The sequence below is a fragment of the Phyllostomus discolor genome, chromosome 12, assembly GCF_004126475.2.
Source record: "Phyllostomus discolor isolate MPI-MPIP mPhyDis1 chromosome 12, mPhyDis1.pri.v3, whole genome shotgun sequence".
NCBI classification, from domain to species: domain Eukaryota; kingdom Metazoa; phylum Chordata; class Mammalia; order Chiroptera; family Phyllostomidae; genus Phyllostomus; species Phyllostomus discolor.
The window spans coordinates 29,085,081-29,105,532 of record NC_040914.2 but is presented as its reverse complement, the minus strand read 5'-3'; the positions used below and the strand labels follow the sequence as shown (position 1 = coordinate 29,105,532).

Below are 20,452 nucleotides of genomic sequence, written 5' to 3'. Positions count from 1 at the left end.
CGACCGTTTTCATTGGCTGAGCACCAGCACCGTGGTGAGCAGTTCCTTCTGGGCAATGTAGTTCCCATAGCGCGAACCGTAGAGGAAGTAGAGCTGCTGAGATGGCAGTGGAAGAGAAATCAGGGTCCAAAGCTCAGATATTTGTCGTCCAGAGACTAACCTTATTGATAGGCCTGGATTTCAAATTTACCTGCGGAGCTGGGAGTCCAGTTTTTTCTTTCCTTGAACGACTTAAAGACCATCTTGAGAGGCTCAATAAAGCGGTTTCCTCCGTCTGAGCCAGTTACCATTTCTAAATTCCCCTGCCAAGCGGGGCGCCCAATGTCAAACACCAGGCTGATGAAGCATTCAGTACCTGATGTGTGAGAAAAAGCTCAACAACTGTTGCTCCTGGGTGAAACCTATGTCTCCATTCCTGTAAGCCAGTTAGTATTTGCTTTACTCAGTCCAGGTGAGAGACCTCCACAACTGCAGACAATTTTTATGAGTTTATTTGAACCAAACTTACAATTGCTGGGAAGCAACATTTCTTTGGATTGAAAAAATGCTTCGGAGAATGGCAGTTTTGCCGCTTATTTTATACATTAGAGTAAAAGGAGGACCTGTAAGCAGGGTTACATGAAATCCATTGGTGGTAGATAAATACAGTGGGAGAAAGCAAAGGAAAGGAATCACTGGGATTAGATAAAAAGTAAAACAGAGACATAATTTTTTTGCATTTGTGGATAGAACATAGTTAATACTTAACATTTACAGCACATAAAGATGGTATTTGGGCAACCAGGTAACAATGAAGATTTCTGCCTTGAGGAGTCTGGATGAGGAGATTATCCTGACATTTCAAATGTATGTTTTCTTAGATGCAAAAAGACAACAGGCAGACACACTTAAGTTAAAGACTGAACTTTGTCAAGGAGGCTACAGGCCTAGGATGTGGCTATCTGCCATGACTCACTTTTAGTTAGGAAGTTTTAATTTTAGATCATCCTATGTGCTTAATTTTGGACTCTATGTTTGTAAGGCCCATTATGCAGGCCTCCTCTGAGCTTGTCAGGTTTTGTATATGGCCCCTTTTTCGTTTACAATCCCTCAAAAAAGAAAGAGGCTGCCCTCGCCTGCAGGAGAGCACTAGAGCAGGGAGCATGTGCTGCATGCCCCAGTCTGCCTCCTATTGGCTGCGCGGGACTTCAGGAAACTGCTTTGCCTCTCCTGGATTTTGTCACCATACATGCAATGAGACAGTTAGGCATGAATGGTGGGAACTGACATTAGGGAGCATGTTACTAACCCTGAGGCTAAAGTTTGAGGGGCTAGTAACAGGAGGACTGAGGCCCTTGCCCCTTTGATCATCGATGTCCTTCTGAACCACCTGAATGTGCCAGGTAGAACCTGATTTGTTTTGAAATCACCTTCCTGATGTGTGAATAATGAGGTGAGGCAGAGCAAAAACTGATGTTGGAGGCAGGGCAGAGTTGGGTAGTCCAGAAATGTGTTTTGGGTAGACTGGCCCAAGGGAGCAGAGTTGGGGGTGTTGAAAGCAGAAGTGAAAGCACATGTGGATGCTGGAGTGATGGGGCAAATCTTAGGCAATGACAGTTACTCCCCTCAATCGTCCCTGTATCTGTTGGCCAACAGGGCTTTTCCTGTTTTGATTTCTTGGTTGGTGCCCAGAAAACATGTATTTAGAGAATAGCATTGAAGGCTAATGTTTCTGAGACAATGAAAAGACAAAATACATCCCTGGTCTCATGTCACTTACCTGGAAATATAAGGGCTTTAGTACATTAAACAATTAGGTGCCTCTCAATGTATATGTTCAGATGTTATGTATAGGAATTTCATCATTTTAACTCCATAAGGAGATATATTCATGCCTTCACAGCCAATGAGCAGTTATTTCAATCAAAAGATGCACCCATCTCTCAATCCTCATACCTTCTCTCATTGTAGGCCTTTCATCTGGGTTCATCCTTCTTTGGACTTAATATGTTTTGAATTTTATTTCTGTGCATTTTTAGACCACTACATTCATCGCTGTTGACCTCAAATACTCTTATGTCACAGTTTCTTAAGATATTTTTACTGTGTATAGAAATGCAATTTGGTAGTTATTTCTTCTGCACAAAAATTGTTCTTGCCCTCTTAATTGTCAAATACATTTAGTATTGTAAATTATCCTTCTTGTCAGATATTTGTAAGATAGCTTAAAGGAATTGCATACATTTCTGTATATAGAGAAAGAAATATTTTGTGCCCTGGCTGGTGTGGCTAGTAGATTGAGCACTGGCCTCTGAACTGGAAGATCATGGGTTCCCTCCCAGGTCAGGACACATAACAGGGTTGTGGGCCAGGTCTCCAGGCAACCAACTGATGTTTCTGTCTTTCCCTCTCTCCTTCCCCTCTAAACATAAATAAATGTTTTAAAAATATTTTTTTATTTATTTGTGTTTAGAGAGAAGGGAAGGAGAGAGGGAAAGAAACATCAATATGCGGTTGCCTCTAGCACGCCCCCTAATGTGGATCAAGCCTGCAGTCCAGGCATGTGCCCTGACTGGGAGTCAAACCAATGACCCTTTGGTTCACAGGCCTGAGCTCAATCCACTGAGCTAAATAAATCCACCCAGGGCTAAATAAATGTTTTTTTTTAATGTCTTAAAAAGAAATATCTTGTACAAAGAGTGTTATTTACTGGGTTTGACACAATCATTGATTATACACACAGGAAAATGTTTTCTGAGATAACTAGAGAAACAAGCATTGTCCATGGACTTCAGTGGTGCCCAACATCCCATCTCCATTTTCCAGATTATGTTGTGTCTGGAATCTTTTCTCTCTTCTTCTTCGCCCAAAATACTGAGGATCACAAGACTAACTCTAGAGCTTCAAGCTACATGTGTTTATTTGATGACAACAAAATATTGAACTTCTAACTGTAGAGGTCTCAGTGATGTTAGCATATGTTGTGTCCACTTGGTTTTTAAGAATTTATTTTTATTTATCAATGAGAGAGAGGGAGAGACAAGGGGAGAGAGAAACAGCAATTTTTTCCACTTATTTATGTATTCATTGGTTGATTCTTATACATACCTTGATGGGGGATGGAACCTTGGCATATCTGGACAACCCTCTAATCCATGGGATCATTTGATTTTTTTTTAAGAAAATTAAAATAATATGCTTGTAAGCATTTCTGGGATAAGTTACAGACTACACACACTGGAAATATGGGTGTGGCTCCTTTATGCAGAAGCGAAGCTCCGCCTAGTCCCCACTTTTAAGGTGCTTCCAACTCTGTGATTCGCCCTTTGTCCTGGAGGTGGTGCAGTGGCAGCTCTTCTTCTTGGTTGGTGCTCTGAGAACTACGTTACCCAGAAGCCTCCATGACTCTCGGCCAATGAAGGCCCAGTGAAGGGGTGTTTCCGTTCGTGAGGGCGATGTTGGGGTGGGATTTCCTGTTTCCTTCTTGGGCGGACATTTTTTTTTGGTTTTGGATTAGTCCTCCTCCTCAGTCTCGTGGACGCACAGTGAGACCCGAGTGACACGAGAGGAGGAGGTTCTTCCCTGAACGGAGGCGAGCCTGAGGCTTGGCTGTGGCGCCTCACATGTCCCCTGGCTGCCGAAGCCCGGTTCCTCGCACTTGTCTCCCGCCTGTTATCCTCTCTCCTCCCCCGCCTTCTCCCGTCCACAGGTTCAGATGGCGCAGGTAGGTGTTGCGCCCCCAGGTTCTCTCCTTTCATTCTGAAGACTCGAATATGGGCTGTCCAGTCTGGACCAGGGGCGGGGGGACGGGCCTCTCGTGGGGTCCCAGTTCTGACAGCTAGGATGATGGGACGTGGAAGTTCTGGAGGGGAGACGCGGCCAGAGCATTGGGGGGCGCGGTGGGGGAGGGGGCGGGCGCTGTGTGATAGGATCAGAGAATGAGGAGCAGCTGTGTCTGGAAGGTCCGCTTGACCAGTTTTGCCTTCATTCTGAGGGCAATGGGGGCCCTGGAAGTTTCTGAACAGAGGAACACGATCTGAGGGTTTTATAAGTAGACCATCGGTTGCTCAGGGAAGAGCAGACTTGGGGTGGGGGTTGGGGAGATGATGAGGACAGTGAGGCATAGGAAGGTGGAGGCCTAGTCTGGGGTCATGGCTGTTGGGTAGGCCTGAGGACTGAGCACAGAGGGTTGACGGTCACCCCTGGGTGGTAGTGGCAGGGCAGGCATAAGGGGAAGGCATGAGCCTTTGAGACTCCTTCGTGGTTGCTTGTATCTCATAGACTCTTCCCACAGGTTCCCATGAACTCAGAAGTAATTGTGGACCCTATGCAGGTGAGGGGAGGACGTGGGTGCTCTCATAGATCCCATTCCCACCCTCACCCACATAGTCTCCAGGATTATGATATCATAGAACACTTAACTTGTACTCTTGTATCCTGGAGAAAGCCCAAGCCCAGGGTTCTGAGTCCAGGCCTGAGGTTATATGGAAGGGTTCCCATTTCTGGTAACCAATGGAATAAGGTTTGGAAGGTTGTACCAGGCGCGTGCAAGTACTTGGAGGTGAGACTGAGATTGGTGTTTTCAAGAAACTACAAGTGTCAGCCCTGGCCAGGTGGCTCAGTCAGGTGGAGCATTGTTCCACACACCAAAAGATTCCACATTCATTCCCAGTTGGCACTTACATGGGAGGCAACCATTTGGTGTTTCTCTCTCACATCAGTGTTCCTTTCCCTCCCTTCCTGTTTCTCTCTAACATAAAAATAATAATAATAAAACATTATTCTTGAGTGAGGATTAAAAAAAGTTTAATTAAAAAAACAAAAAACAACTACATGTCTCCATCATGTCCAGTAGGAATCAGGAGCAGGTGGGCATGAGTTAAACCTCTGTTCTGAGGGTGGTATAGGAGGTAGTTGATCTGATCCAGGCTTTAATGGGCTCCCTCTGGATGCCATGTGGCAAACAGATTGTGCAGGGTGAGGGTTCAGGGAGTTACAGTGCAGACCAGGGAGGAGGCTGCTTTAATATTCTAGGTGAGTGCTAAGAATGGTTGGGCTAGAGGGGTGGCTGTGTAGATGGTAGAAGTGATTGTATCAGATGCTTTTTGTAAATCCCCACCTGAAGATATGCTCATTGATTGTTAGGAAGAAGGAGAAAGAGAAACGTTAATATGAGAGAGAAACTTCTGTTGGTTTCCTTCATACATGCCCTGACCAGGGGATCAAACCAAAAACCCTTTGGTGCACAGCATCAAACCAGTTGATGCTCCAACCAACTGAGCCACCTGGTCACAGTGGATCAAGTATTGTGGGGGGGGGGGGGGGGGGGGCGGGGGGATGTGAGAGATAATCCCCAGGTTTTAGGCCTTATCAGTCGGAAGGGTAGACGCTCCATCAGCTGAGATGGTCAAGTTAGTGGTAGAAATAACTCAACGTGGATATCCAAAGTTTATTTGTGACCATGTGAAGGGGCTAAGATGTTCCAGAGAATACTGCATGGAGGTGTTGAGTGAACTGGACGCAGGATGGGAGTTCTGTGGAGGAGTTCAGGGTGGAATGTTCAAAGGGTAGATGATGGCATAGAAACAGGCTTAGAAGGGACAGTCTGTGCATCACAATGGTAGTGCAGTCAGTGAGCCAGGAGGGCTAGTGACTTGGATGGTGGGGACCAGACTTGTGAGACAGAGAGTGATCCAAAAGAGTGATGTGCAGGTGGAAGGGAGCATAACTGATGGCCCCTGGGCCCTGGTATTGGGGCTTAAGGGAGAAAGGTGAGCGTGATCTTAGTAACCTCAGGAGAATTGACTGCCATGGTAGGTGTTGTGGCAGGGGGTGGGAACCTGCATACCACACCCAGAACTGAGGTGGTGCCTTTTAGCCCTCCTTGCTGTAGGTGGACACAGTGATCACAGGGACCATGAGACAGCATGGGGATCCTGTGGCACTCAGTCCTGATACTTTTTCTGAGTTGAGGAGTTAGGTAGGAAGGAATGTAGGGGCACAAATGGGTGTCTTCAGGAGACAGGCCACTCATGTACTTGGTTCTCCTCATGGTGATGGGCAGGTAACCTTCGAGGACGTGTTCATGCACTTCTCCCAAGAGGAGTGGGGGCTCCTTGATGAGGCTCAGAGGCTCCTATACCGCGATGTGATGCTGGAGAACTTGGCACTCACAGCCTCACTGGGTAAGGCCCTCACACCCACCCCAGGGTCCTGGAGTGGGCTCTGCCCTTCCCATTTTCCAGGGTGATCCTGGCCTTTTCCTGTACCAGAGCCATGGGCATGTCCTCCCCTCCCTAGTGCTCTAGAGTAGGTGCTGTGGATGCCACCTCTGAGTCCAGAGCAATCCACACGCCTGCTGCCTTGAAGGCTTGCGTGGCTGGCCCAGAAGTGAGGGATCTTACAGTCACCCAGTGGGTCATATCCATCTTGTCCTTGCCCCAGCTAGGTGCCTCTGACCAGGCCCATGGCACCCCTGTGCCTCAGGTTCTGCCCCCTTCCTGTAGCTGATATTTCTGAAGGCCTGCCTATGGCAGAAATTGCAGGGACCAGGATGGTCAGTCACTAGCACCACTGGACTATTCCTGAGGTTATTTTTATAATACCGTTTCTCTTTATTTAAGGTTGGGCCACCCAGACCAGTGCTGCCCACTTACCTGTCCTGTCTTTTCCTTAGGATATGCATCTTCCATGCCCCGTGGGGTGGCTCCACTGGAGCTGTGCAACGAATCCTGGCTATCAAACTGGGCACATATGACTACAGCCATGACCAGAGAGGCTCAGGGTAAGTGTGACCCTGCTGAGTGGGAACAGGCCAAGGTGTCATGTCAAGACTGGGTCTTAGTCATTGCCTAACCTCTTTGTGCCCACAGTTGTTTTAGAGCCAAGGCCACTGGCCACATTTCATTTCTCTTTTCCATTTATACACTTGCCTTTGGCCTCTGCCTGTTCCTAACCTCTGCCTCCACATCTCCCCTGTTCCTCTGCAGTGCTCTCCACTTTGACCTGTACTTAATGTGTCAGATGTGCACAAGCCCCAAATCATCCTTAAATACCAGCGATTTGATTGTACCTTTTTAGAGGACACAGCCTTCCACACACAACTCTCACTTGTCCACAGCAGCCAAGGCCTCATTGAAATCTGGATGACTTCTTTGGAGACCCTGGCTTTCCTGGGCTGTACCCTACATTTGTGTCCTCCACCAGTCAAAGCACCTTCCCTTCTATGACTTTTAGATGCCAACCACTGTGTAGCAACCCTTCTCTCAACTTGAGCTTGGACTCTTGTGGACACTATGGCCTTGCTCTTAGTTCTGTTAGACCCATGTTTGTAACGAGACTGCCCCCTCCCACCTGTTTAACTTCACCAGCATTTGTCTGCTTTCAGGTTCTTGGCATAAAATGGAGGATAAGAAAATAATGTTTAAGCAGAGGGTCTCTACAGAAGGAGCATCACAGGCCAGAACTCCCAAGGTGGGCCCTTCTACCCAGAAAGAAGCCTATCCCTATGAGACATGTGGTCCGGTCTTGAAAGACATTTTGCGCTTGGCCGAGCACCAAGAAACACACCTTGGGCAGAAACCAGGGGGGAAACAATTCTGCTTCAGTGTAGACCTTAACCACCAGAAACAGTATGGTGGAGAGAAATCCTTCAGAAGAGACAAGGGCCAGGACTTTCTTGTGAACAGCTGCTCTGGCCAGCCATTGGAAATACCCTTTATGACTGTGGAAGGTTGTAAGGACTTCTCGACTAACTCAGGCATTTTCCAGCACCACGCCCCTTGCAGTGAGTGGAAGCCACACACTGGACAAAGGCATTATGAGTGCAGTGAATGTGGGAAAACCTTCAACCGCAAAGACTCTCTTGTCCAGCACCAGAGAGTCCACACTGGAGAGAGACCATATGAGTGTAGTGAGTGTGGAAAAACCTTCAGCCGCAAACCCATACTTGCTCAGCACCAGCGAATCCACACTGGAGAAATGCCATACGAGTGTGGTGTATGTGGGAAAGTGTTTAATCACAGCTCCAACCTCATTGTACACCAGAGAGTTCACACTGGAGCAAGGCCTTACAAATGTAGTGAGTGTGGGAAAGCCTATAGCCACAAATCCACACTTGTTCAGCATGAGAGCATCCACACTGGAGAAAGGCCTTACGAGTGCAGCGAATGCGGGAAGTACTTTGGTCACAAATACAGACTCATTAAACATTGGAGCATTCACACTGGTGCGAGGCCTTATGAGTGCGTATCCTGTGGGAAATTCTTTAGCCAAAGTTCTGACCTTATTGCACACCAGAGGGTCCACAATGGTGAAAAGCCCTATGAGTGCAGTGAGTGTGGGAAAGCCTTTAGCCACAAACATGTGCTTGTTCAGCACCATAGGATTCACACTGGGGAAAGGCCATATAAGTGCAGTGAATGTGGGAAAGCCTTTAGGCAAAGGGCTTCCCTTATCCGACACTGGAAAGTTCACACTGGAGAAAGGCCATAGGATACTGGGATAAGTCATCTCCTTGTTCACCAGTGAGAAGAAGTGCTGTGACTTTGAGAGTAGCCATCAACTGGAATTTGAACCCTGTCAATCTGAACACCCATTCCGGGGAGATTCTTCTGAGGGCCTCTTCCGTGGGAAGCTTTCTAGAACAATATTGTACTTTGTCACCTGCCCAGGATCCCTGCCAAAATTCCATCACTGCCAGTGTCTCTGAAAGAAGCCATCCTTCTATGCAATGGCAGGGTGCCACATTGTGCAAATATCACCCCAACAAGCTCTGTTAGGCACACCTGTGCTGCTCCTTTTCCTACAGGGAATCCTCAGTATCCTGAGCCCATTGATCCTAGTCCTTCCTGTCCCCCCTGCCCTGGCTTGTTTAAGCATGGACATGGCCCAGTTTCAGCCAGGAGGATGCAAGTTTTGTTTGCTGGCTGCTTGCAGAGCAGGATTCCAGTTTTTGTGGACTTACTGGGGTCATGTGGCACTCATGGTAGATTTGTCCATCTTCTAAGTTCCCTAACTTGGGAAATGCCTGCCCCAGTATTGTGGTGTTTCAGCAAATGCCTTAATTTTTAAACCTGGGGTCTTAATCTTTAATCTTGGGGTTTCAGTTTACTCTGTAGGCTGAGTGGAGGACAGAAGCAGGCTCAGCCTACATGAAGGGATGGGCAGCTTGAGGAAGTGCTCAGTGTTCTGAATTCAACAGCAGACACAACGACTCATTCTAATTTCCACCTAACTCGCACTGCTGTTCAAGGCCTCCTAGGGAAGAACACCAGTCTGTGTGGGCCTAACCTTTTGTCTTGTGTGCCAGGATTACCTGTGAGACTTTGGTGGACATTTGTTGTGGCAACCACTGGTCGGTCTGGGAACACCATGCATTGGGTCCCTTGTTCCCAGGGGATGTTTCATATTTTCTTGCCCTCTTGAGGAGAACCTGACCCCCTTGGGCTTGCCAACAGCCCTGAAATCTAATATTTAGTAGGCAAATGTCACTTTCCCCTAAAAGACTAGGTAGGAATCACAATTGGTACAGAGACACTGATTAATATGGAATTGGGGGATTGCAGCAAACCTAGCGGATGTAACTTCCAAAGGTGTATCCACAAACATTCCCTCCACTATGGCATTGGTATGAGGGCTTACAGAAATTCTCAGGGCTCCCATATTTGTGTGTCTACTGTGGCTGTGGTCACTATCAGAGAAATTAAACATTTTCTATAATAAACTACCTATTTATAGTGTACAGTTTGATATGGTCCAATGCGTTTGCACTTGTGAAACCAAGTTCCTGATTCCCGTTATAATCCCTCTCTTGACCCCATTCCCAGGCAAGCACTCTTGTCACTAGATTTGTGTTTCCTAGAATTTTATATATGATGTATATGGACTAATTTCATATTTACTTATATATCTGACTTTGCATGGTTATGTTGTGATTTATCAGTGTTTTTCTGTATCAGTAGTTCATTCTTTTTAATGCACATATTTGCTGAAAGTGTTCCCTTTGGGGGAAATAATTCCAAAGCAAGCAATCCAGGAGGACTCATGCAACAATGAAACCACAGTATGTATTATAATCTTAACTTGAAAATGATGTGCCATCATTTATGACATCTCTGGCTGACACAGACTAATTCTGCTACAAGGTGGCAGGAGGCTCCACAATAGTGAAAATGCAGGAGGTGGGATTTGTAGGGGGGGTGGGAATTTCTTGGACATTGATGACCATAATTATAGTTATTTTGAATTTTCTTTACCTTTTTAGTCTTTGATGATGAATTACATTGATTTTCAAAAGGTGAAACTAACCTTTCATTTGTGAGGCAGGTCCCAGTTGGTCATAATGTATTATTTTTATGTATTATTGGATTTTACAGTCATGCACTTTACCTTGATTTCATCATTATGTAAACATCATGGAGGCACTTACACAAACCTAGATAGTGTAGCCTACTACATTCCTGGGCTGTATAGTACAGCCAGTTGTTCCTAGGCTACAAGCCTGCACAGCATATTACTTTGCTAAGGTACTGTAGGCAGTTCTAAGAATGGTAAATATGTATCTAAACATAGAAAAGGTACAGTAAAAAAAAAATGGTGCACTGTATGGGGCACTTACCATGAATGGAGTTTGCAGGACATGGAGTTGGTCTGGGTGAGTGAGTGAGTGAGTAGTGAGTGATGTGAAGGCCCAGGACATTACCATACATGACTATAGACTTGATATGCTGTATAGTTAGGCTACACTATATTTTTACATACTTTGATTTCTTCAATAATAACCTTTGCTCACTGTAACTTTTTTACTTTTTTTTTTTTCTGGAGGGAGATTCCTCCCCTTCTCACCCCCCTCCCTGATTCCCCAATTCCTTTTTTACTTCTTAAACTTAATTTCAAAAGCTATTCAGTTCTTGTAATAACAGCTCCAAGCACAAACACCTTGTATGGCTGTACAAAAATGTTTTCTTTATACCCTTGTTCTATAAGCTTTTTTCTATTAAAAATTATTTTTTCTTAAACTTTTTTGTGACCACATACATGAAGACTAGACAGAAGTAGATGATAATGAAAGCATAAACAGTGGGTCCACATTTTTTGAGAAATGGACAACCTAGCACCTCACTGTGGTGGGGGGAGTTGTGCCTAGTTCACCACACTCCACCCAGGGTTGACCGGGTGGGTCCCCAGTGGTTCCATGGTGGCCATAATGGTGTGTTGGGGAGGGTGTTAGGCTGCAGTTAATTGAGGCTGCTGTTGCCTATACATTGGCCCAATTGTCAGGCACAGTAATTTTTTCACCCAAAATTGGTCCTTTCCTGCTACCAAATAGGTAGACACAGCCCCTGGTCACTGTAGACAAAGAGGATGGCTCTCTGGTAGATGTGCAGAATTCTATTTGAACAGGACATGCACAGCTCTGTTCTTGCTTGATTCTCTGCACCTGACTCATGTGCCTGGGTCACTGAGCACCCAAGAACAGTGTGGTCCTCACCTTGTGCGCTCCCCACCACAGACACCTGGTATGGTCATGGCAACCCCACCACCACAGGCTGTCTGTTGTGTGTGAAGTGTTCTCTCCCACTGTTGATTTCCTGCAGAGGGATGCCTTTTTGCAAAAGAGATCAACAACCATGGGAAGACAGGCCAGGTTGCTGTCCCCCCTGGGCTGTCTTTGAAATTTTCTTTAATGATTGCTCCCCATGCCTAAACTGTGCCAAACCAGAGATGGACGTTCGTAGTGGGTACAGCGCTCTGCCTGCAGCCCCTCCTCTCCTTTCTGTCCAGGGATAGTGTGTGGAAGGCAAGGGTGCAGACCTGCTAGCCTCCCTCTTCTGTAATTGGCTTCAGGGGAGCAGGAGCCAAGGTCCCCTGACACAGTAGCCACTCACTCAGCCTCAGCTGTGTTCCCCCACAGTGGGGAGGCTGCCCTACTCCAGGCTCTCTGCAGAGCCCATGGGGGCTCCAGGTCGCCCCACAGGTGCTCAATGTCAAGTGGGCATGTAGTTCCTAACTGACCCCCTCTGGCCACTGCTGCAGCATCTGTGCTGGACCCACTCAGTGTGTGTGGGAGGAGAGGGTGACACCTCTTGGGACTTGACAGCACAAGTGCTCTGTGTGCCTGCAGGCAGATGCTGGTGTGGGGGTGAAGCCAGAGAAGGGGTGGGGGTGCCTGCATCTTTGAAAACTGTCTCTTTGCAGGTTTGTAGATCTCTTGGTTGATTTTCTTAAGGAAAATACTAATCCTGAGCATTGCTAGGGCCCCACAGGCAGGGCAGGCCAACACAGCCCTGCACAAAGAGCAGGCCCCTCTGCGATGGAAGGGTGAGGCCCTGTGAGGCCTCTAGCATTTGAGGAGACCTTGGGGTCCCACATCCCAGCTGCCTCTCTTTGGCACCATAGCCACTGATGGGACCATCTTGCATATGCGTGCAGCCCTCTCTGCCCGGTGTTTCCCAGACCTACACCAAGGGGGCCCTCCCAACCCCATGCACACTGTGGTGAATTTCCTTTTCATCTTGAGACGCAGCTGAAAAGTGCAGGCCCAGCCACTTCACTTGGGGGCTTCCCCGAGATGTGACCCTGGAGCAGACAAGATGAGTAGGCAGGCAGGTGGCCAATGGCAGATGCTATGCCGAGGCTCTTTTGTTTGTGGTGTTGAATCCCAGCGCATTTTGCTGTTGATCTGACTGCATTGAGGCCTTTTCTGAGGGCCTCTCTTAAATGTGCGCTCCTGTCCAGGCCCCAAAGCAGCCTTGCTGAAGGCAAGAATTGTCCCTAGCTGTCTGGATCCCCACCAGCCAAGATGGAGGCATAGGTAGATACACTTTGCCTCCTGGCAGAACCAAAAGGACAACAAAAAAAATTAAAAACAAAAAATAACCAGAACTTCCAGAAAATGAACTGTATGGAAGTTTGACAACCAAGGAGTTAAAGAAAAAACATTCACCCAGATCGATAGGAAGGGCAGAGATGGGCAGCCAGGTTGGACAGGATAGGGCCTTTTGGCAGACAGAAAGAGGCAGTGGTGGCTGGTGGACCAGTCAGTCCCATACTTATATTGCGGATAAACCAGGAAGAACAACTGGGGAGCAAGACAGACCATGCAACCTAGGGTCCAGCGCCAGGAAGTAAAGCCCCCAAATCTTTAATCGTAAAAACCTGTGGGGGTTGTGGAGGCAGGAAAAAGTCCCAGCCTCACAGGAAAATTCATTGGAGAGACCCACAGGGTCCTAGAACATACACAAACCCATCCACCCGGGAATCAGCACCAGAAGGGCCCAGTTTGCTTGTGAATAGCAGGGAAACTGCCGTGAAAGCCAGTGGAGCCAGAGCCAAGCAAGATGCACTGTTCCCAGTCAGGCCCCTCCCCCACACACAGCACCACAAGGCAGCAACTTAGTTGTTGCCCCAGGGAATACCTAAGGCTCTGCTCTTTACTACATAACAGGTGAGTGGAGAAAAAAAAACATATGACCCAAATGAAAGGACATATTAGAGCTGCAAAAATAGAACTAAGTGATGAAGAAACAGCCAACCTATCAGATGCAGAGTTCAAAACACTGCTAATCATGATGGTCACAGAAATTATTGAATATGGTCTCAAAACAAAGGAAGAAGTGAAAGCTATGCAAAGTGAAATAAAGGAAAATGTACTGGGAAGCAACAGTGAAGGGAAGGAAACCAGGACTCAAATCAAAGGTTTGGAGCAAAAGGAAGATATAAACATTCAGCCAGAACAGAATGAAAAAAATTTTCAAAAAAATGAGAGATTTAGGAACCTCTGGTATAACTTTACATGTTCCAACATCTGAATCATAGGGATGCCAGAAGGAGGGGAGGAAAAGCACAAAATTGAAAACTTATTCGAAAACATAATGAAGGAAAACTTCCCTGATCTGGCAAAGGAAAGAGACTTCCAGGAAGTCCAGGAAGCTCAGAGACCCAAAGAAGTTGGACCCAAGAAAGCACACACCAAGGCACGTCATAATTACATTTCCCAAGATTACAGATAAGGAGAGAATCTTAAAAGCAGCAAGAGAAAAGTAGAGAGTTACCTACAAAGCAGTTCCCATAAGACTATCAGCTGATTTCTCAAAAGAAACCTTACAGGCAACAAGGGGCTGGAGAGAAGTATTCAAAGTCATGCAAAGCAAGGACCTACATTCAAGATTATTCCATCCAGCAAAGCTATCATTTAGAATGGGAGGGCAGATAAAGAACTTACATGTACGACCCATGGACATGAACTAAGGTGAGGAATGCTGAGGGGGGGGTGCAGGGCAGAGGGGAATAGAGGCGAGAAAAAATGGGACAACTGTAATAGCATAAACAACAAAATATATTAAATAAAATAAAATGCCAATGTTCTAACATTAAAAATGACCTACCAGACTCCTGGACCCTCGCGCCAACTTGCAAGCCCTCAGGATCAGCGTGGGTTGGAGAGACTGGGGCAGCGGGTGGAGCCCTGTGAGATGTTCATCAAGGCTAGTTGGCATCCTGATACCGTGGGGTGGCTGTGGGGAGCCACCTTGTGCTGTGGCTTCTGGGAGAGTCCAGTGTGTCCCAGTAAGTGATTTGAAACTGAGGCTTTCCAGGCTCCTTCCTGCCGCCCACTCGGGCCTTTCCATCTGCCTGAGCGGGGTTAGCATCACTTCCTGTGCTTCCTGTGTTGCCCTGTCCCGGCGCGCAAGTGAGAATTGTTCTGAGCCAAACGTGTGAACCGGTGAGAGGATCGCTAAAGAGGGACAGCTGCGGCCCGGATCGATGGATGGGCCGCTCACCTGTGCAGTGCGTTCCCTCGGTCGGAAGAGAAGAGCGCACGGGAGGAAGCGCGGGTCCGGGACTTGCGCAGGTCCGGGATTCTCCACTTTGGTACCCCGTCGAGGCCACTGCGTCCCCACAGCCCCCAGCACCTCTCCACCTCCATCAATGAGGGTCCAGGGTCCAGGGCTGCGCCCGGACCTCCGACTTGGGCGCTGGTTGATTCCGGTCGCCAATTCCCCTGCGCCCTCTGTGAGTCTCCCGATGCGCTTTGCATAGGACCCCTTTCCCAAGTCCCCAGGATTAGGCTCCTAGGTCCCTTATATCCAAGGCTGACGCGAGCAGCCGGGCCCCTCGGGTCTTTCCACCCTCTCCACGCCTCGGGCCAATCTGGTACTTCCCGCTAGCTTCCCGCTATAGTGCCATCCCCTGTGGTGAGGGTCCCTGGTTGTTGGGAGGGACAGGAAAGATTTGGGCTTAAGAAGCCTGCCCGACGTAGGGGGAGGCAGGCCCATCACAGTCACAGCGCTGAGGTTTGCGTCCTGCGCGGTGCTGCGCACAGGAGTCGGCGTGGAGGCGTCGCTGTGCTGCTCCGTCGTCATCAACATCTGGGTAACCAGCACTGAGGCTCCCGAGGCGGCTAGGCCGGCGGGGAGTGAGGATACCCGGCCCTTTTCCCACAGACTCCGCCCCCACCCCTTGCCTCTCCTCACCACGGTCTTGTTACTGGGAGAGGGCCACCTGGTGCCCCTGTCCTCTAAGAGATGGAAACGGGAACCCCTGGTCGCTGGCCGCAGGGGTCCGGGGTGGGAGTGGGGGCGTGAGTTGTACCACCAGGCTGTGCCAGGCAGGAGTCTGGTGTTTTACCAGCTCCCGGGAGCCACTCAACTGGGTGCTCCCGCAGGAGTACCCACCGATAAAACTCGAATATGTGTTGACACTTTCAAGTTACTTCCCAAGGTGACTCTCAGACTGTGTGGCCCCTAGGGTGCGTGGCGGGGTGTTCTGTCACCTGTTGCGTGCCTGCACACTCACCCCGCCACCGCCAACTCTAGCAGCCGGCTACCGGTTGTACAGACTCGGTGCCTCCACCTGCTGGACAGACGGTGACTTGCAGTATTTAGAGCCACGGAAGTTGGGAAAGTCAACCACGGTCCGTCATTGGTGCCAATTCAACACCAAGAGGAATGCGCATTTTGGGGTCCGCTGAGGATTAAACTATTCGGTGCGAACAGCTCAATTATGACATGGCAGGGAAGTGGCCCGTCTGCTCCAGCAATAGATGTCTTTAGTGTTGCAGGTCCCCTTGGGGAAATGTAGCCTTCAGGAAAAGTGCTGCGCCCAAGCCACAGGGGTACTGACTTTGTAGAGAAGTCCCTGCCCCTGATCCCTAATTGGTCCATCCTCATGTAAATAAGGATTCTAAATCCTTAGTTTGATTGGTCAAAATGGAGTTGCTGATTGGTTGGCATGAGTATGCTAATGAGGAAGGCTATAGCTGCCAGCTCCTGGTTGGACAGGAAAGGTCTCAGGCCTGTTGGTTGAATACAATTCCAGAAACTCCTTTACAAGGCTTGCTTCTCCCTGAAATGCAGTTAGCATTAAAGGCCCCCTGTGTAGAAATGGCTGCTAGAATGCGCTTTCAGATTTGAGCCCAGTTAGCCGCCAGGAGGCCTTCTTGGAGTTAGGTATCCACAGGAATAACAGATGCCAATAAGCCAAACACAGTATCTAAAATCACAATAAATCAACCCCAAGAAACGCCCTGCAAAAGTCCTGGAGAAAATATCAGGAAGACTGTGCCTTAATGTTTACAGAGATTACATTCCGTTATTCATTTGGATTAAAGGCAAAAATAGCAACCAGCGATGATGACCCCAAATTCTAGGCAATTTAGGCTAAACTAACAAATGGTCCTATTGAGTCCCCTCTCTCTCTGAAGCCGTTTATCTTGAGAACTTGTAAGGGGGGTGTAGGGGGAAACACGTGATTCCACGTGTTTACAATCTGTGCTGGGTTATCTCTGATGTGCATTATATTTTAGTTTTGTGCTATAATTTAGTAATAAAAATTTCATTTTTTTCTGCCTCTGTGATTTTGGATATTGTTTTATTTCTCCAACAACGTGTAATGTTAGAATATTGGACTAGAGATTCTATTAGACTAGAAGTAAAATCTGGAATGTAGTAAATCCTAACTTCCACAAATGTTAAGGATAAGAAAAAGCAGTCCTATAGCTACAGGTTAAGGAAACTTACCAGGACATACCAACAAGTTACAAGAGAACAAATAAGACAACTGAGGATTAACCCCTGCCCTACCCTAATGTAGTAAGCTGCTTGATGTCCCTCAAAGATGTCCACTAGGTCCTCAGTCCTGAACTTTGAAGACAAAGATTCAACCATAGAGCTGCCAGAAACTGCACCCCTACCAATGACATCTTGATTTTTCTTAATCCCTATGAAAGGCTACCGATGAGAGCAAAGGAAGATGACACATAGGGCTGAGTCCAGGAGATACTATGTGCTAGCTTCCAACAGAGTCACAGGATAGAGCTTAAATCTGCCACCAGTGCTAACCAGGGAAGCCACCAAGCCTTGTTTTTGTTTTACTCCCCGAGCTTGTCACACAGACAAGGAGCACTTGTATTGGCTGTGTCTAGCTTCTCCAGAGGTCAAAGGCTCTCCATTATTAGTACAGACTGTCTGGCATATGGTCCAAGGCCCCAGATAAAGACTGTTATTTTAAAAATTGCATTTATTTCAGAGAGGAAAAGGGAGAAAGAGGGAACATCGATTGGTTGCTTCTTGCATGTGCCTCAACTTGGGACCCAGCCCACAACCAAGGCATGTACCCTGATCAGGAATCAAACCAGTGACCTTTCATTCTGTGGGATGATGCTCAACCAACTGAGCCACACCCATTAGGGCAAGACTCTTAATGTTGATCATGTAGAATGTTTTAGGAGCTTTAAAGGTTTACCTCACAGAAGCAAGTGCCAAACCTTTCCTTGGAATGTGCAGAGGTTGGACAACTCAAAACTGCTGACAATCCTTCACTGCACACAGGGAACACTCAACGGCTGTTGCGCGTGGGTCACCAGCCAGCAGTGACCACGGAACGCTGTGGATGGCTTGCCGAAAAACACACGAGAGACAAACAAACATGCACAGAGACAGACTAGTTTCTGTGGGGAAGTAGGGACAAGATGGCCAACCCCCTAGTGGGGAGGTCCCTGATTTACCATCCACACTTGCTTTTATTGGGCTCATTTTGCATAATAATTCAGGTAAAGTACAGTATTTATCAGGGGGAAGTAAGGAACCATAGAAAACAAGGAATTCTGCTGGTCTATTTTGAGTCGGGGTCAAAGAGCTGTAAGACTTTGAGGAACAAACTTCCTCCTTGGACCCCTCTCATTCAACTGAGAGCATTCTAAACAAAGGTTTCACAGTAATTTACATGTTCTTTCTTAGGCCTGATCACCCAGGGAATACGCCCCTTTTGAGCACAGAGCTGCACCACCCTGTCATTGTTTCAGGCTTAGCATGGGAACTAAGGCAATAAGGAGATTTTCTCTCAGAAGATGAGAACTCAGGCTATGTCAAAGCCGAGGAGCGAGGGTCCATCACCCCCTTTTGCTGCAGCCCCCAAAGTCCTTCTTTTGGGGGGCCTCCAAAGTGATCGTGCCTGCCTTAGGTCGTTCCCCCCGTGGGGAATCTTACCCGTCTTTGGCTAACTGACCAAGCTTTTTGGGGTTCAGTTATGAATAAAGCAGCAGAAGCAGCATTCCTGCCAGGGAGACAAGCTTTTGTCCCCTTGCTGGCTTACGGTTCCAAGGGCGTTCCCTTAGCCTTAGCCTAGGCGGGGGTTTCAGCTTCTGATACCAGTCAGGGCGGTTCCCAACAAACGATGTGCACATGCACATCTCTCTCCAAATTTAAATTTGGTGAACCTCTTGGTCAGCTGGAAATAGTTGCTTTATTAACTGTCTAGACCTGTGAGGGAGACTATATGAGGACATGAAACTTTACATGGAAACATTCTTCCAGTACTGAAAAACATTTATTCCACTGAGTAAAGGTAATGAATGAAGTTACATTTCTATTCACATTTCATCAAAAAAGACACCCAGGTGGCAAATTTAAATATGTGTACATACATGTGTTATCATGTAAGCTTATTTGTGAGAGCCAAACTGGAAACAAAAGCATCCATTAGCTCTGGCTGGTGTAGCTCAGTGGATTGAGTGCTGATCTGTGAATCAATCAGTTGCAGGTTTGATTCCCAGTCAGAGCACATGCCTGGGTTGCAGGCCAGTCCCCAGTGGTGGGTATGTGAGAGGCAACCACACATTGATGTTTCTCTCTCCCCCTTTTCCTTCCCCTCTTAAAAAAAAAAGCATCCATTAATGGGTAATAGTGGTGTGTGCACACACTAAAGAAACACAAATATGAGGAAATGTTTGATTCTAATTACATAAAATTCTAAAAAACAAAAAATCAATAGTTGCCCTGGCTAAGTAGCTCTGCTGGTGAGAGCATTGTCCTGATATGCCAAGGTTGTGAGTTTGATCCCTAGTCAGGGCATATGCAAGAATCAACCAATGAATGCATAAATAAGTGGAATAAATCAATGCTTCTCTCTCACATCAATAAATCTCACATCCCTGGCTGGCATAGCTCAGTGGATTGAGCACGGGCTGTGAACCAAAGCATCGCAGGTTCGATTCCCAGTCAGGATACATGCCTGGGTTGCAGGCCAAGACCCCCAGCAACCACACATTGATGTTTCTCTCTCTCTCTCCCCCTCCCTCCATTCCCTCTCTAAAAAATAAATAAAATCTTTAAAAAAAATTTTTTTCTCACATCAATAAATTTTAAAAAATCGAGTTGCCTGGGAATGCAGGGGAGATCACAAGATGATAAAATTTGTTATGATGATGGTTTTCATGGGTTTACATAGTGTTACCAAAACTGTAGATTTTAAAAATTATCTAGTTTCATGATGTGCCAGTATAACTCAGTAAAGTTTTAACAGAAATGGTTTCATATGACATGAAACTACTACTTATAGGCAGTCTCTACACTATGGATGTTCAAATATATCAAGGGTGTCAAACTCATTTTCACTGGGGGCCACATCAACTTTGAGGTTGCCTTCAAAGGGACAAATATAATTTTAGGACTGTATAAACATTAACTATTCCTTAACAGTTAAGTGAGAGCTCAGCACTGCCGCTGGGTAGAAACAAGGTGCCAGGCCAGGTAAAACAAGGTGGAGGGCCAGATTCAGCCCGCAGGCCTTGTATTTGCCACCTATGAAATATACGGTGTCAACTTTAGGTTGATGACTCCCTCACAAGCTTGTCATATGTGGTATGACATAAAGCTCATTCCCTGCTATCCCATCTCATGCTGAGTGAGGCCCTTCTCCACTGTGAACTTTCTGATGCCGAGTGAGGTTAGACCTCCAGCTGAAGGCTTTCCCACATATGAAGCAGTCATAAGGTCTGTCTGGGACATGAAGTTTCTGGTGTTCAATCAGAGCAGATCCTTGACTAAAAACCTTTCCACATTTGCTGTACCCCTGAGGCCTGCTTGTGTCTCTGATGTGAACTTCTCGGTGCTAAGTTGGGTGCTTCGACTAATAAATTCTCCACATTCACTGCACTCATAGGGTCTTTGTCTCATGTGAACACTCTGGTGCT

The 20,452-nt window shown here is 47.1% G+C and overlaps 3 protein-coding genes across 4 annotated transcripts in view; 1 reads left to right on the top strand and 2 right to left on the bottom strand.

Annotated features, from left to right (window-relative positions):
• Window positions 1-20,452, bottom strand: part of LOC114510901 (zinc finger protein 211-like) — a 251,805-nt gene that overhangs the window by 229,017 nt on the left and 2,336 nt on the right. The window lies entirely within an intron of this gene.
• LOC118497648 (zinc finger protein 154-like) overlaps window positions 1-20,452 on the bottom strand; it is a 32,317-nt gene that overhangs the window by 9,865 nt on the left and 2,000 nt on the right. Inside the window, 3 exon segments of the mRNA XM_036012755.1 lie at window positions 25-96; window positions 20,161-20,372; window positions 20,375-20,452. Coding sequence (XP_035868648.1) covers window positions 25-96; window positions 20,161-20,372; window positions 20,375-20,452 — 362 coding nt within the window.
• On the top strand, window positions 3,253-9,926 carry ZNF772 (zinc finger protein 772). Of its 2 annotated transcripts, none has more exons than XM_028529361.2 (4): window positions 3,253-3,703; window positions 6,044-6,164; window positions 6,656-6,763; window positions 7,367-9,926. In XM_028529361.2, exons 1-4 carry the CDS (start codon window positions 3,695-3,697, stop codon window positions 8,470-8,472), a joined length of 1,344 nt encoding a protein of 447 aa, XP_028385162.1. In that variant the 5' UTR covers window positions 3,253-3,694; the 3' UTR covers window positions 8,473-9,926. The 2 variants fall into 2 exon arrangements, with proteins under 2 accessions (XP_028385162.1, XP_035869352.1); XM_036013459.1 differs by lacking the exon at window positions 3,253-3,703 and adding an exon at window positions 3,899-4,312.